Source organism: Ruditapes philippinarum, unplaced genomic scaffold (genome assembly GCF_026571515.1).
Source record: "Ruditapes philippinarum isolate M1 unplaced genomic scaffold, ASM2657151v2 ctg4322_1_1_1_1, whole genome shotgun sequence".
NCBI lineage: Eukaryota > Metazoa > Mollusca > Bivalvia > Venerida > Veneridae > Ruditapes > Ruditapes philippinarum.
Window position 1 is genome coordinate 10516 of NW_026858350.1, and position 15216 is coordinate 25731.

The 15216-nt window shown below is 31.8% G+C and overlaps 1 protein-coding gene across 1 annotated transcript; it reads right to left on the minus strand.

The window, feature by feature from the left end:
* Nucleotides 1-1091: 1091 nt before the first annotated feature.
* LOC132752928 (neuropeptide Y receptor type 1-like) lies at nt 1092-10309 on the minus strand. The gene is made up of 2 exons (XM_060743340.1): nt 9918-10309; nt 1092-4064 (listed from the first exon to the last, which is right to left on the minus strand). The coding sequence occupies exons 1-2, from the start codon at nt 10235-10237 to the stop codon at nt 3242-3244; spliced, it is 1143 nt and encodes a 380-aa protein (XP_060599323.1). The 5' UTR covers nt 10238-10309; the 3' UTR covers nt 1092-3241.
* Nucleotides 10310-15216: the final 4907 nt, after the last annotated feature.

Below are 15216 nucleotides of genomic sequence, written 5' to 3' on the forward strand. Positions count from 1 at the left end.
GATTGAAACACCTCCATTTAATATATATCATTTTTACCCCATCTTACTACTATGTTTACCTTAAAAGGCTTTAGCCCTAATTGTTCTGGAATTTCATTCATTACATCCATTATCAGGAGATAATTTGGTTATCTGTAACTTGTCATTGTGCAAGGTCTGTAAAAATCTCTACGACAAGATTTTCAAAATAGAACATGTCCTATCCCTTACATCTAGACTTAAGGTTTCCGAAATCAAGAAATAGTAGCCTTCACACATTAAGATTTGTCTGTACATCTTAGTTTTAATTGGTGCTGTACTTTAAAATCCTACCGTCTGTTGAGGCCTTAACATAACGTGTAAGAAAAGCGACTTGTTAGCTCACCTTGCACATAGTGCAGGTGAGCTTTTAGGATGGCCAATCAAATGCGTCCGTCGTACGGCGTCCGTCCACATTTTATTCAAACGACATCTTCTATAATACCACTTGGCCAATATTAATGAAACTTGGCAGGAAGACTCTTTGTATGAAGCTCTATCGAGATTGTTCAAAGAATGCCATTCCATGCTAAACTCTGGTTGCTATGGCAACTAAAAGAAAAAACCTAAAAGTTCTTATACTTCAAAATGGAAAGGGCTAGAGCTTAGATATTTCTCACAAGGCATTAGCTTGTTGGTTTCTGCAAAGTGTATTCAAATTATGGTCTAGAGTTGAAAATTGGTCTCTATTCTGGGGGTTAAAGGGGTTTTTTTTATTGCAAGGTTATATAGACTTTCTTTGAGATAAATTGAGATAGTGCATCTTGTATTTTTTGTCTAAACAGACATTGTTATGAAGATTTTTCTGTGAAAGCATAAGAAATATTAAAAGTTTGTTGAATGTGAATGTTAATTCAAAACAGAGTCAATCAGAAAAGCACAAATTTGAGAGCTACAGTGAAGTTGATTTCCCCATTCAATAATGGATTCTTCTATTAATTTCGTAACACCATCAGAAAGGAAACTGTGTCACTTCCGAAATACATTGCTTCCGAAAAAATGTTGTATTTTTTTTCACAAAAATTAGTTGATTAAGATAAAAGTTTAATTTACAGTACGGATATTACTTTGAAACATTCTTCCGGTTTGCGGGAAAAATCATATATACACCGGTCTTACTGATGAACGAATTATGTCATAATATTTCATTCTGAGAACAAACATGCAATTCAAATCATTTAATAATGCATATCAATCAGTATATTCAACAACTTTGCCGCAGAAATTATCTGTATCAATCTGACCTCGAGTTGAGATTATAAATATAACTAAACCGGAAGTATGACGAAACGTCCGCCATGTACAAGAAAATTGAGAAATTTTGTAACATAAACTCGTATTTCACAACAAAGAAGTGAAGATGAATACAATTATCGGTGTGCTTCGTTGAAACACGTATTTTGTTAACTATTTGTGAAGTGTTAAGGCATGACATTCAGTATTTATGTAAATGTAGAGTTACCGTCTGAATGCAAGTGTTGTATTATCTCTAATTAGTGCTGTACAACTAAATTCTACCGTCTGTTGAGGCCTTGAGATAAAGCATGCTTAACTATGTAAAAACACAAACTTACTGTTATATATGACCATTGATTAAGTTTTCAAGAGAGATACATAAAAACCGGTGAAAAACGTGCCCTAAATATTTCTAAAGGTACGCGACCTACATATATTTAATCTATGAAACAAAAAAGTAAATGAATAAAAATACAACATGCATAACCTATTTACAAAGTATGACTACAGAATTTATACATTTATTTACATGGTACATGGAATTATTGATAAGAAAAAATACTTAAATTGTTTTGTTGTTACACTAAAAAAGCAATAGGAATTGAATACAGTAGGAAAATGCATTGCATCAACCAAAATTGTGTAGAAACTGTGACAATATACTGGTTTAGCGCCATTTTCTACCTTATCCGCGACATTAGAACGATTAATTTTGTTAAAATATAATTGCAAAATATTTTAAAAAGATTGATCAAATTTACATTTTTTGTAAGTTTTCCAAAACTTGGCTACAGTTTAAATACTTTATATTGACAAATTTGCTGATTTAACATCTTTGATTATTACTTTTAAAGCAGCATGGCTCCAGATTCGTGTTGATTTTCACGAAAATTTTGAAAACGTTTCTAAGAGTAAAATATCTCAAGTTATTGCGCAGTTAATAAAAAAAATAATTTACGCATTGCAAACGACACGAACGATCAACTTAAATTATATTAAAGAACCAGGTCAGAATATGCAATATAGCCCCTACCGCCTTAGTCACGCAGTAGAAATATGGTGATACATTTGTAAATACCGTAAAATCAGTCATTAATCGCATACAACATGTGAATAATTACTTGTATATTGAATCTTTTTACTCCTGGTGTTGATTTTTGGCCAGGTTTCAAAGGTGAAGGGTTATAGTATGGTGAATGTTTGCCGACTTAGTTAAATTTTTAACATTAATGGTTAATGGTAGGAAATTTTTCGTAACAGTTTTCTCAGCAACTACTTATCACAGCCTTTTAATATTTGGTATACAGCATCAACATGTGGTCCCATACCGTTGAATTCAATTTCAAGTATGTCACTCATCAACTTCCTGTTTGCCAACTTAAATTAGATTTCCACATTAGCGGTCAATAGTAGTATCAGCAGGTTGTGATGTTACGAAAATATCCTACCATTACTGTCGAAAATTTAAATAAGTCAGTAAGCAGCCACAGCCCATGTACAAATTTGCTCAAAACATTTCATCTGAATATAATTATCCTTTGAACAAAGCATACACCACGTAAATTCTTTTTGTATTTTGGACTACTGACAAAAAATTGGAAATAAATAAATATTTCCCGCTGCACGATCTTATATATCCGTGTTATATTCTATTCGCTTTTATTTGTGAAATATCAAGATCGCAGACAGGTTCAAATCTGTGGTTGTCGAGAAGTATTTCGGGTAAACTTAAGGGAATTAAGGGACGGACTGACAATGCGGAAACAATAAGCATTCCATTTCTTTCCTGTTATTTTCTAAAGTAACTGTTTCTTAAATTATAAAATAAAATATTATTATATCGACTTTGAAAAGTTTGTACCTAGACTGAAAATATATTGCATAGTGAAAGTCAAAAAAATACTACACATATCCATACGTGAAGCTATCATGATTAAATCTTTATCATTTGTATTGGTCAGGAGAAATTCCAACTAGATGGTTTGTATTAATTTGACCGTCGGTCTTGTCGTCTGCGACATAACCTTTTATACAACATCCCTACTTCCTGTCGGAACTGTATGTCAAAGCAGCTGTAGATAAAACAGTTTACTACGCTGTTGATAAATACACAGATCCTTGTTATGTGTTTTGGAATATGAATATCTATACTGTGGTATGAGGGGGTCAATCGTCTCAGTTTCCTAACGATTTCCACAGATAAAAATGGAATATAGCTAATACAAAAGAAAACTGTCACTAATATAAAAGCTAGGGTTATTTGTCGAATTCTTTTCCTTCTCAGGTGATTGTCATTTGTTGTCTCTGTTTTGATATGGTTGGAGGAGCAGGTTGCTAAAGTCTCGCTTTTATCTCTTGTCTTGCCCTCAATGTTATCTGGATTATATCCGACTTCTGGCGTATCAATTATCTTTGAACATGAAGTTGATAGTTCTTTATGTCTATTTAAAACATTTAGTTTTATATGCTTCAAACCTGTTACACCACTTTTGTGAACACCATCAAACCTTACTTTGGCATGTAATCTTGATGCTGCTTTTAAAATGCATGCATACATAGATACCAAAGCGCATAACGACACAAAAGCTATCAGCGCCATAAGTATACAATGATAAAGGGCATAAATTATGGTGTCTTTAACTGAAACGCACACTGTAAATGTTTCATTTTTCACGGATTTTGTCCTTACCTCAATGAATGCAAGTAATGGACATGAACAAACACAGGCAGATATCGCAGCAATAAAGCAAAGCAGTTTAGCAACACGGTTTTTTATCTGCCATCCATGTGGCCGGCATACCTTTCTATATCTGAAATGAAAACGGAAATAAAGACATGATGTATTAGTAATAAAAATGAGAAAAGAAAGCCCAACACGTTGAAATTGAAAATGTTGCAGGCTCGGTTTGATTGAGCCTGTTCATGGACTGTAATGGAATGTGCAAGTTAATGTCCACAACCCCTAGCACTGGCAAAAGCAGATTCAACATTAAAATTTTGAAACATCCGCAAATGTGTTCATATAGCGGTTATCATGAAACCTTCAATGTGACACGTTAGTGCCATTCCATGAAAAGCGGTAAGTAGTACATGGGTCTCTTTAGCGTCACGCACCGCGCATGCACCAACATTTCGGAGTCACTTCCGACGGCCATATTTAGTACGGGGTGAGAAAATGTGTGAGCGGCAGCCATCTTGGACTCTAACTTTTAATGTTCTACACGAATGATTTTTGTTCTCTTACATCTTAAGTGTCTCAATTTTACTTCTTTACTAAATATTTTATGCCCTTTGATTTTACCGATGTTTATCCCTCGATGTCCAACTCGTAAATGAAATGAGTCACTAATCTAGTTTTAGTCCAGACATTTCACCATGAGCTATTTCATCAGCCCCACGTAGAATGACGCATCGGTTTATAATTACAATGACATCATAAATTTTCGCCCGTAAGTATACCCGAGCTGGACATTGGGGATTAGCTCCTCGACGACAAGTATAGGCGAATTATATTCAAATATTATCCATATAATAAATCCAATTTATTTAATGATTGATGTAAGATAACTAGTTAAATTGAAATCGTTTTATTTCATTAAACAGTGAACAGAGAAACCGAAATTATTATTTTTATCGACGATGCCTTAAAAAGACCCTTATTGCGCGGTGGCCATATTATTTGTATGGCTTCATTTTACTGCTACATACACCTTTAGGTAGGTATACGAGAAACATCAATACTTTTTAACAAGAAAACATAAGCAATTTTGATGTCTAACAATGTAATTAACTATTTATTTAAACAGCATACTGGTCAATACATACAGTATGTCATGCCTTTTTTCTGATATTTATATAACGTCAAGTACATTTTTTTACAGAACATGCGAATAATAAGAGGATATTTTTTCATTTGAGTGAAATATGGAATATATTTTCACGAAACTTGATATAATGCCACATATTTTAAAATATGTGGCCTTTTATCATGTTGAGTGAAAATATATACCATATTTCACGAAAAACGAAAAAAAAACTTTTTATTTAATCACATTATCATTATCACAGAAAAATGGTTACGAACCAAATTGCTTGCTACGCAACTGCAACTGTACAGCGCGCAGTAATATATTATTGCGTCTTTTTTGCACGCGATATTAAGCTACATTGTGACGTCACGTTAACAACTCTTTGAACGTATGTACAGCGTTAATAACTGAATTAAAGATATTGGTGTTCGGATTTATTTTCTTAGTTAGACCATTTTCTATCATTCTAGATAGTTTTCAAAACAAAATTCAACAAAAACTTGTTTTGTATTTCTCAGATTTTCAAACAAAATTGCGAAAGTAGTCCCTAAATATAAATATGAGTTTCGACTCCGCCCACTTTCATATTTATATTTCATATTTATTTTTATCACACACCCGTGCCGATTTTGCGACTCCGGAAAAATGGTATTGCACGGCCGTGCATATATTTTGACGTGACGTCATTAGCGTTATACAAACATAGTGTAAGACGCGCTAAATGTTAGCGTTATACTATAGGCGCGTCAATGAAAAATGACTCTTATTTCACTTTAAACTGTCTTTATTTTGGGTATGTGATAAATAGAATGTTCGTGTAAGTTCATAACTGAATTGATTGCAATCGTTGAATAAAATAATATAATAATAATAAAATTTTATTCAACTCGTGCAATAAATTCAGTATTGAACTTACACTCATTCAATATCCTCTATTTCAAAAATATGAAATATATTTGACTGATATAGCACCATATTTCATGGGTAAATTTAAATAAAACCGGATAAAGGAGCCTAAAGATTTATTTATTCATCTAATTCTCATTCATGTACATACACAAATAAAATTCATAAGCAAACATAAAACACAAAATAGTACATGACCATTCAACTATTGAATTATAAGAGACTAGTAAAACATTTATAATAACGCCATAAAATATTATACTTATCATAAAAGTATATCCAATTATAAATAAAAACTAACTACATAGTACAGATACTATAAATGAATTGAAAGAAATATACAATTAACTACTAGTATTTATATGATTAAAAAACAGTTGCCATTTTTTTTATTAAATTGACTTTAAATGTACAGAAAAACGGTTTATTTATTTCGCGCGGTCATCTTTACCAATCAACAGGTATTTGTGCTGTCCTAAGTTAACCTTTCAGGGTTTAGCTACAACGGTCCTTTATTAATTTGACATATGTCATCTCAATTATACGCGGTTCAAAGCGCCGGTTTACTTAGTCATTCGATCAATTAAAAACGGGACCCGAGCTGTTAAATGTTAAGTTAAAACCCGTTAAATGCCTATTAATAAATCCAAATGAACTTTCGCTAATTGCATAATAGTCTCAGTAAAAAGTTCAACTTAATACCATACGAAGTACACAACTTTTTAATTGGAAACCGACACACGCTAGATCAAGCTTTATTTTACATTGCATTTAAAACACCATGTCTTAATGAATGACCTGGTATTTTTATCTCATTGAATGAAACGCTTAATGTACAAATCAATGAGTTACAAACCTTGACACTACATTTTCAGTTACTAGAGAAATATCAAATTAATGCTAGCTATAACTTATTACGATTTATTATGAATTTATTTTTTACAAGCTTAGTAATAAGCTAGAGATAAGGTCATCAGTGCATCAAACCTGATTATGGTTAAAATGTCAAATACCGATTAATTTTACGTCCGCTTTATATCAGTCAATACAAACTGACCATAATAGCTTACGGTGATTTAGACGATTCTGTTCAATTTAAAACTTAATGCGAAATAAAAGAAAATAAGATGAATCTTTTACGCCCTTGGTGTTTACCCGATGTCTATCACTCAATGTCCGACTCATAAATGAAATGAAATTCGCGAATCACTGATATATTTATAGTCCAGATATTTCATCAAGCCCCACTTGCTTGGATGATGAAACTAATTAAGCGGTATAAGTAAATAAATTGTTTAATTACAGATATACATAACTATATACGAATTATGTTTCAATATTATATACATGTATCTATAATACAACCCTAGATGTTATGGCTATACTCATTTTGAACAAGAAGTTTCCAGAAAAATTGTTATTTATCTGCGAAACCACCAGACACGTCTACCAGACACGTTAAAGCTACATTTGTGCACGAATTGGCACACTGTCTTTGAAAACCCGAAGTCTTTCACGGAATCAAATGGCAACAGACACGTGCATATCTTTTTGGATTGACAAGTAACATTATAGAAAAAAACAACAGAAAATACATTACATTACTGTCCTTTTACTAAAGGCGTGAATTGGATACATGTTCCAAATTGCGATGTTTTACCATCTTCATACCAATTTGTGACCATATGAAATAACTGTACATGAAGAACTGTTGTTTTTTTTAACTTGAAAATCCTATATAATTATAGACACACACTCTATGCATTCAAAACACCGCAGGGGTTACTATATGACCCTGTTGGTTCGTTTTACTGTGAGAAACTAATGCTAGCTAAAAATATTTCTAACATTAATTAAATATGTAAGAGCGGGCGTATAAATTCGTTTCCCCTACAGATTCCGTCTATAATCAAATGATACCCCAGCGGCCATTCATCATCGACTCACGCTTTTCTTATGATTTAATTATTTTGTATCTGTCAACGCATTAGGGGTCTTACCATCCTGTAACTTAATGACACCATTAAAACTATGAATTAACCCTTATTACAAATTTAGTCCAAAATTTAGACTCCATTATTTTTCATCGTGATAATTAAACAAAAGGAGGTATGGATTTATTTTCTCTCTGTGTAGTGTTCAGAAAATCTATCAATGTTTCAGTTATATACAATGTAACTTATCGCGTCAAGATTTTTGGTTTAAGATCATCTTTTAAAAATATGAACGAAATATGAACAGATACCAGAAATTATTCGACTCTCTTTTTAACGACATTATTCATCTTTTTATGGCCTGGTCATGCATCCCATAGTAACGATTTCTTGTACCCATGGTTGAAAGAATGCTATTTATCAAACACTCTTAAAAGTTTAAAATTTCTAAAAAAAATAGAAATGTGTCGTCACGCAACGGATGCCCCGCCCGCATCAAGCCAAAATTTCAGAGTGCTGAAACTGAAAATTCAAAATTTTTCCAACATTCAAGAGAGATAACTTTGTCCAAAATCATTGAACCACGACCAAATTTAAACTTGAATAGTTTATTATTCCTAAGATGTATCTATATGTCAAATTTGAGTTGAATGTGTACAACCATTGGGGAGATAATAAATGGAAACTTAAAATTTCTTTTTTTTTCAAAGTTCCAGAGGGATAACTCTGTCATCAATCATCAAACCATGACCAAATTCGAAACTAACCAATGCATTCTTATGACATATCCATATCTTTAATTTGAGTTGAATATGTACAACTGTTGGGAAGATAATGAATGGGAACTGAAAATTTCCTTTTTTTTCAAAGTTAAAGGGACATAACTCTGCCAAAAAGCATTGAACCATGACCAAATTCGAACTTGAACTGCGCATTCCTTTGACACATCCATATGTCAAATTTGAGTTGAATATATAACACTGTTGGGGAGATAATGAACAAAAACAGAAAATTTCATATTATTTTCAAAGTAAAAGGGGCATAACTCTGCCAAAAATCATTGAACCATGATCAAATTCAAACGTGACCTGCGCATTCCTTTGACGTATCCATATGTCAAGTTTGAGATGAATTTGTAATACCGTTGGGCAGATAATGAGCGGAAACTGAAAATTTCATATTATTTTCAAAGAAAGATTTAAGGGGCATAACTCTGCCAAAAATTATTGAACCATGACCAAATTCGAACTTGACCTGTATTTCTCATGAAATATCCATATGTCAAGTTTGTGTTGAATGTGTAATACCGTTGGGAAGATAATGAGCGGAAACTGACAATTTCATATAATTTTCAAAGTAACATGATGAATGTAACGGATATTGTTGTGTACACTTATGTCCCTTTACGGCTTTTTAAATGTTTACGGTACTAGTATATCCATTAATGTTTTTACATAGAATAATAAGTACTATGAACAGAAATGCATTTTAAATAATTTGCTTTGAAGAGATGTGTAATCGATTATAAGTCGATCCATCTCTGATAGATTAATACAGCGTGGAAAGATTTAACGCGTTTAATACCGTAAATCCGTCTGTCGAATAATATTGAAATGATCATTTTAAACAAACTTTATATATTTATTTTACGGGTTTACACTGTTTTTCCATGCAAATGACATTAATTAATTGGAAGATTAATATCAGAGTGTCGGTCAAGAATAAGCTTATAATACAGAAAGTATAAGTACATAATAAGTACATTTTAGCAACAGTGATAGCAAGGTCTACATCATTTTAGACTATCCACAATATAGACAATTTTCATGTTTATTTGCAATCTGGAACAAACGCTATAAATAAATTGTTACTACTTTGTTATTTTATTTGTTTTGCTGAGTAAAATTATAGTATTTTTTCAACAAATACTAGCATTAGCGGTTTGGCTGTAAAATATGTTATGTGTAAATGTTTATATTGACGTCAATAATGTTCTATCATAAAAATTACTTGCCTGTAAACAGCAACTAACAGTAGGGTGAAAACTGATCCAGTGAAAATTAAACCCATCATGAAATCGAAGATCCTACAGGTATAATCACTGGCATATGTCCATGGATTGATGTACATGTATATTATGAAAGGAATAAGAACAATACAAGCACCGATATCATAAATGCTCAGAACTATAATAAAAATTGCATGGTTTGTTAACTTTAACCTGAACGCATATACGAAAATAACATGCAGATTACCAACAAATCCAACAACCATCAGACAAGACAGAATAACCACAGATGGAATAAAACTTTCCGAGTTTCTTTCATCAGCCATTTTATTTTATGTAAAACTTTCAAACAGATGTGTGGTGAAACAATTATTAACAATAAAATGAACTTTGTTGAAATATAATCGATGACAATTATAGATCGACCAAGATAGTAATAATACAGCGGAAAACATATTAAAGGATGCAGTACAGGAACACAAGATCGGAAATGTGCAGCTATTGTGATAATAAATTATAATCAAAAGAATCGTTCATTAAAGGAAATGTTAAATGTTTATTAAACTAAGCAATAGTACTCTCTATTGATAAACAAAGAAATTTGTCACAGTAATTTATCGTCGTATTAACAGGAAATTATATCTAACCTGCAAGTAATTACTATATGATATTAGTACAGTTACAACCATTTTGAACAGGGCTTATCAAAGAGACATTGCAATATATTGTATATTAAAGTACACTATCTGAATAATAAAAATGTACATGCAAGTAGCAGCATTTAAGTGATTTAACCTACATGTACATTTGTATTTAAAAGATGCATTACTTAATACGGCTAAAAAAACTCATTATAAGATTGCTGAAAAATGATTATAAACCTTTCATGAAATACTTCTGAAAGAATGTATAACCAAAATACAAAAACAACAACAAAAAAAACGAAACGAACGAACAAACAAACAAAACCAAAAACAACAAAACCATATGGATGTTAAGCATAGAGTAAACGTAATTAAATAGATTTATTCATCACATGTACTGTCATAGGTAATCTGTTAAAATATTGTACTTGTAATCTTTTCTTCCAGTCTATTCATTTTCACTTTGAACGGATGATTCTTAGGTTTTCATAAATATTTAGATTTGAACGTATCCTGTGACGAAGATTTTATGTTTTCTTCGGGATAATTGATGCCAGCACTATTAAATGTTGAGAACTGAGTACCGCTCAAGCCGTTGCTAGGGGGCGTGAGGGATGTTGCACGTATACATTATCCCTAATGTATAGACTCAATCAAACCGAGTCTGCAATTCTCTTGTAATTGTGTTGTGATTAATGCTTCCGAGGGATCACTTTGTTTTCAGATTTTTATTTACTGAACATATAAACACAAGTTTTGAGAGAAGTACATTTTAAATAAAGATCTCTATTTGAATGCAAAAATCAATTAAGTTAAAGATGCACTAATGTTATCCACGCATGAATATGAGCATAAGAGGTATCACTATAGGAACTATAATGTAAAATGTTATGAGTGTTTTATATGAATATATGAAAACTATGACTTCAATGTAATATGTTATGAACTTTGAATTAAAGCATCTTTGATGTTTTCATAGAAGAACGAAAACTGAAAAAAGGTTGTAGAACTTCACTGGAAAGATAAAAAAAGAAATATATATTAAGTAAAACTCTACCATTTCGTTTTGGCATTTGTAATCTAAAGTGTTCTTTCTTTGAAAGGAAGTCTTGTCTTCTAAAACGTTGTAAATTAAAAAGCACACAATTCATTACAGAAAATTTATACTGTGATACATATGAATCTAGACGAAATAATCTCTGATATAAATATATACTAGTCTGGCTATTATAAATTTGGAAATCTTGTTAATTTTACTGACAGAGGAATAATTAAGAACCACATAATTATGTTTTTATCACACAACTGCCGGGCGAGGGTGGAATATTAATTCAATTTTGATCAATGGATCTTTATTTTCACATTCTTTGGTAATGTTCACCGTGATGTAGAGGTCTAACGAACCACTGGGGTGAGTAACCAGAAGCTTTCGTTAAAATCACGCTAACGAAAGCGTTAGCGATCGCGTAACGAACACGTTAGTTATTTTTACGATTGTTTTTGTTGCATAACCAGAAAGCATCGTTACGTTATCGCTGTTCAGTCGTTAGTAAAATTCATTAACGAAATCGTTGTGTAATCGTTAAGGGTATACACAGCATTTTGGCACCATCCGTTATTAGCCTTTCCTGCATAGATTACATTGCACGTACAAATAATTGTTTTTAAACTGTTTATAAATTGTTTTAAAATATTGTTGTGCAAATGTACAGCCATATATATCTGTGAACACACAGCTTCTTCAAAAGACAGTTGACACTCTATATAAATCTTTTTGTTTGTTTGTTTGTTTGTTTGTCTGTCTGTTTGTTTGTCTGTTTGTTTGTTTGTTTGTTTGTTTGTTTGTTTGTTTGTTTGTTTGTTTGTTTGTTTGTATACCATACGTTCATCGTATAACGCATCTAAAGGAAGCAATCCTAAGTCTTCGGATATACAATACAATACAGAACAGAACATTATTTTATTTTGACATGTACATAGTACATAATCATACTAAGTGTGATGATACATTGATAGAAATGCATAAACAATACAATTTCAATTCTTATTTTCAATGATTTTTAAAATAAACTTTGAAGACAATGTCACGTTACATTTTAATGGCGTTATATATAGTATGAGCTTCAGTAATTATACTAGACCGTTATTTCAAAACAACAAAAATTGATATTATAGTGTTGAGGATAAATTGTTTTAAACGTAATTAAATATACATGTTTATATAACAGATATATCATCAGAAAATATCTGAAATATACATAAAATTGTTAAATGGAATTTGAATGTTCTTTAATACAGACATATACATGTATATTCATTAATAAAATTCATCAATACATTACAATACAATACAAAACAATACACTCAAGTTTATTTGCTTTAAACATTATAAAACGTTTCTAGCAAAATATATAGACAAGAAATATTGTTATATGACCATAATTACAACTGAACATTTTGGATTTGTAACAAAATACAAAAGGAGAGACTAGATATAAGTTCATTGCCTTGCAGACTATTTCGGTCTTGACAGGTTATATATGTGTGATGAAATAGAGGAGTACACTATCTAACACTATCTAAGAGAAAATGTAAAAGTGCAAAGTAAATAAAAATCAACAAGAGCCATGTCAACATGGCCATCCCCCGCCGAATGTGTTTGCTCATTGGAAGAATGTATATGTAGTAGAACAGAATAATTCTATTTTAAGAGGTCTTTTGGTAATGAAAACTGATGGCTATAGTGATTACAGATTTGAAACCTATGTGAATACTGATGAATGAAAATAACAAAGGGCAATAACTGAAAAATAATGCAGGGTAGGTTATCATTCTTGTGTGCTGCATCCCTCCTCAGTAAAATCTATCCACCTATGAAGTTTCAAGTTGATACCTCAAATACTTTTTGAGAAAAAAAATTGAATTGAAAAATTAAGTATGAAAAATAACAAAGGGCAATAACTCAAAAATTATAAAAGGTAGAGTTATCATTCTTGTGCATTGCACACCTCCTGAGTGAGATCTATGCACCTATGAAGTTTCATTTTGATATCTCAAAGGCTTTTTGAGTTATGCTCTGGACAAAAATTAATTTTGAAAAATAACAAAGGGCAATAACTCAAAAATAATGCAGGGTAGAGTTATCATTCTTAAGCACTGCACTCCTCCTCAATGAGATCCATCCACCTTTGAAGTTTCAAGTTGATACCTAATATACTTTTTGAGATAAGCTCTGGACAAAATAGCATAAAAAAACAAAGGGCAATAACTCAAAAATTGTATAGGGAAGAGTTATCATTCTTGCGAACAACATTCCTCCTCAATAAGATCTATCCACCTATGACATTTCATGTTGATATCTCAAACACTTTTGAGTTATGCTCCACTCAGGTGAAAAATTAGGTATGAAAATAACAAAGGGCAATAACTCAAAAATTATGAAAGGTAGAGTTATCATTCATGTGCACTGCACACCTACTGAGTGAGATCTATGCACCTATGAAGTTTCAATTTAATATCTCATAGGCTTTTGGAGTTATGCTCTGGACAAAAATCAATTCTGAAAAATAACAAAGGGCAATAACTCAAAAATCATGCAAGGTAGAGTTATCATTCTTATGCACTGCACTCCTCCTCAACGAGGTCTATCCACATATAACATTCCTCCTCAATAAGATCTATCCACCTATGACATTTCATGTTGATATCTCAAACACTTTTGAGTTATGCTCCACTCAGGTGAAAAATTAGGTATGAAAATAACAAAGGGCAATAACTCAAAAATTATGAAAGGTAGAGTTATCATTCATGTGCACTGCACACCTACTGAGTGAGATCTATGCACCTATGAAGTTTCAATTTAATATCTCATAGGCTTTTGGAGTTATGCTCTGGACAAAAATCAATTCTGAAAAATAACAAAGGGCAATAACTCAAAAATCATGCAAGGTAGAGTTATCATTCTTGTGCACTGCACTCCTCCTCAATGAGGTCTATCCACCTATGAAGTTTCAAGTTGATAACTCATATACTTTTAGAGATATGCTCCGGACAAAAATGTCGGACGGAAGGACGGACGGACGGACGGAAGGACGGAAGGTCGGACGGACGGACGGACGGAGACTATTTCTATATCCTCCACCGAAAATTTTCGGCGGGGGATAATAAAATTTGGATACTTTTCGAGATAAATATACAATGACAGAAAAATGTAAAGTTATCTCCTCTATAAAATGCTAAAAATAAACATATATCTTGATTTGATATTTCTTTGTGATGAAATACATGTACATAAATAAAGATTTAAACACAATTTAAGAGAAAATGTTAATTATCTTTTCTTTTAAAGGCAAAGTATAAAACTTTAATACATGTGAATCATTTTTTAAGAATAAGGTAATAAATCAGTTTCAAATTTTATGATTGTTGGCCAATGGCAATAATATCTTCGCTAATATCTTAATCGACGCTTTCAAAAATATTGGCGGTAAATAGCAACGTGTTTTTGTTTTGATTTTCATGATGCAAATGAAGGAATGAACTGCTTTTCTGTAAAACTGTCTTTACATAACCTTTGTTAGACACTGGTGAAAATATTAATAAATCTTCGTATGTTGTTAGCTTGAAAATTACATTGGGAAACAAAGCAAGTTCCGATTAAT

What these genes read in the sequence shown, in the direction of transcription:
- LOC132752928 (XM_060743340.1), bottom strand. Translation starts at nt 10,237, where the DNA reads ATGGCTGATGAAAGAAACTCGGAAAGTTTTATTCCATCTGTGGTTATT. An exon ending in CTGTTAGTTGCTGTTTACAG is followed by an intron (nt 4,065 to 9,917) that starts GCAAGTAATTTT and finishes TTTTCATTTCAG; the next exon opens with ATATAGAAAGGTATGCCGGC.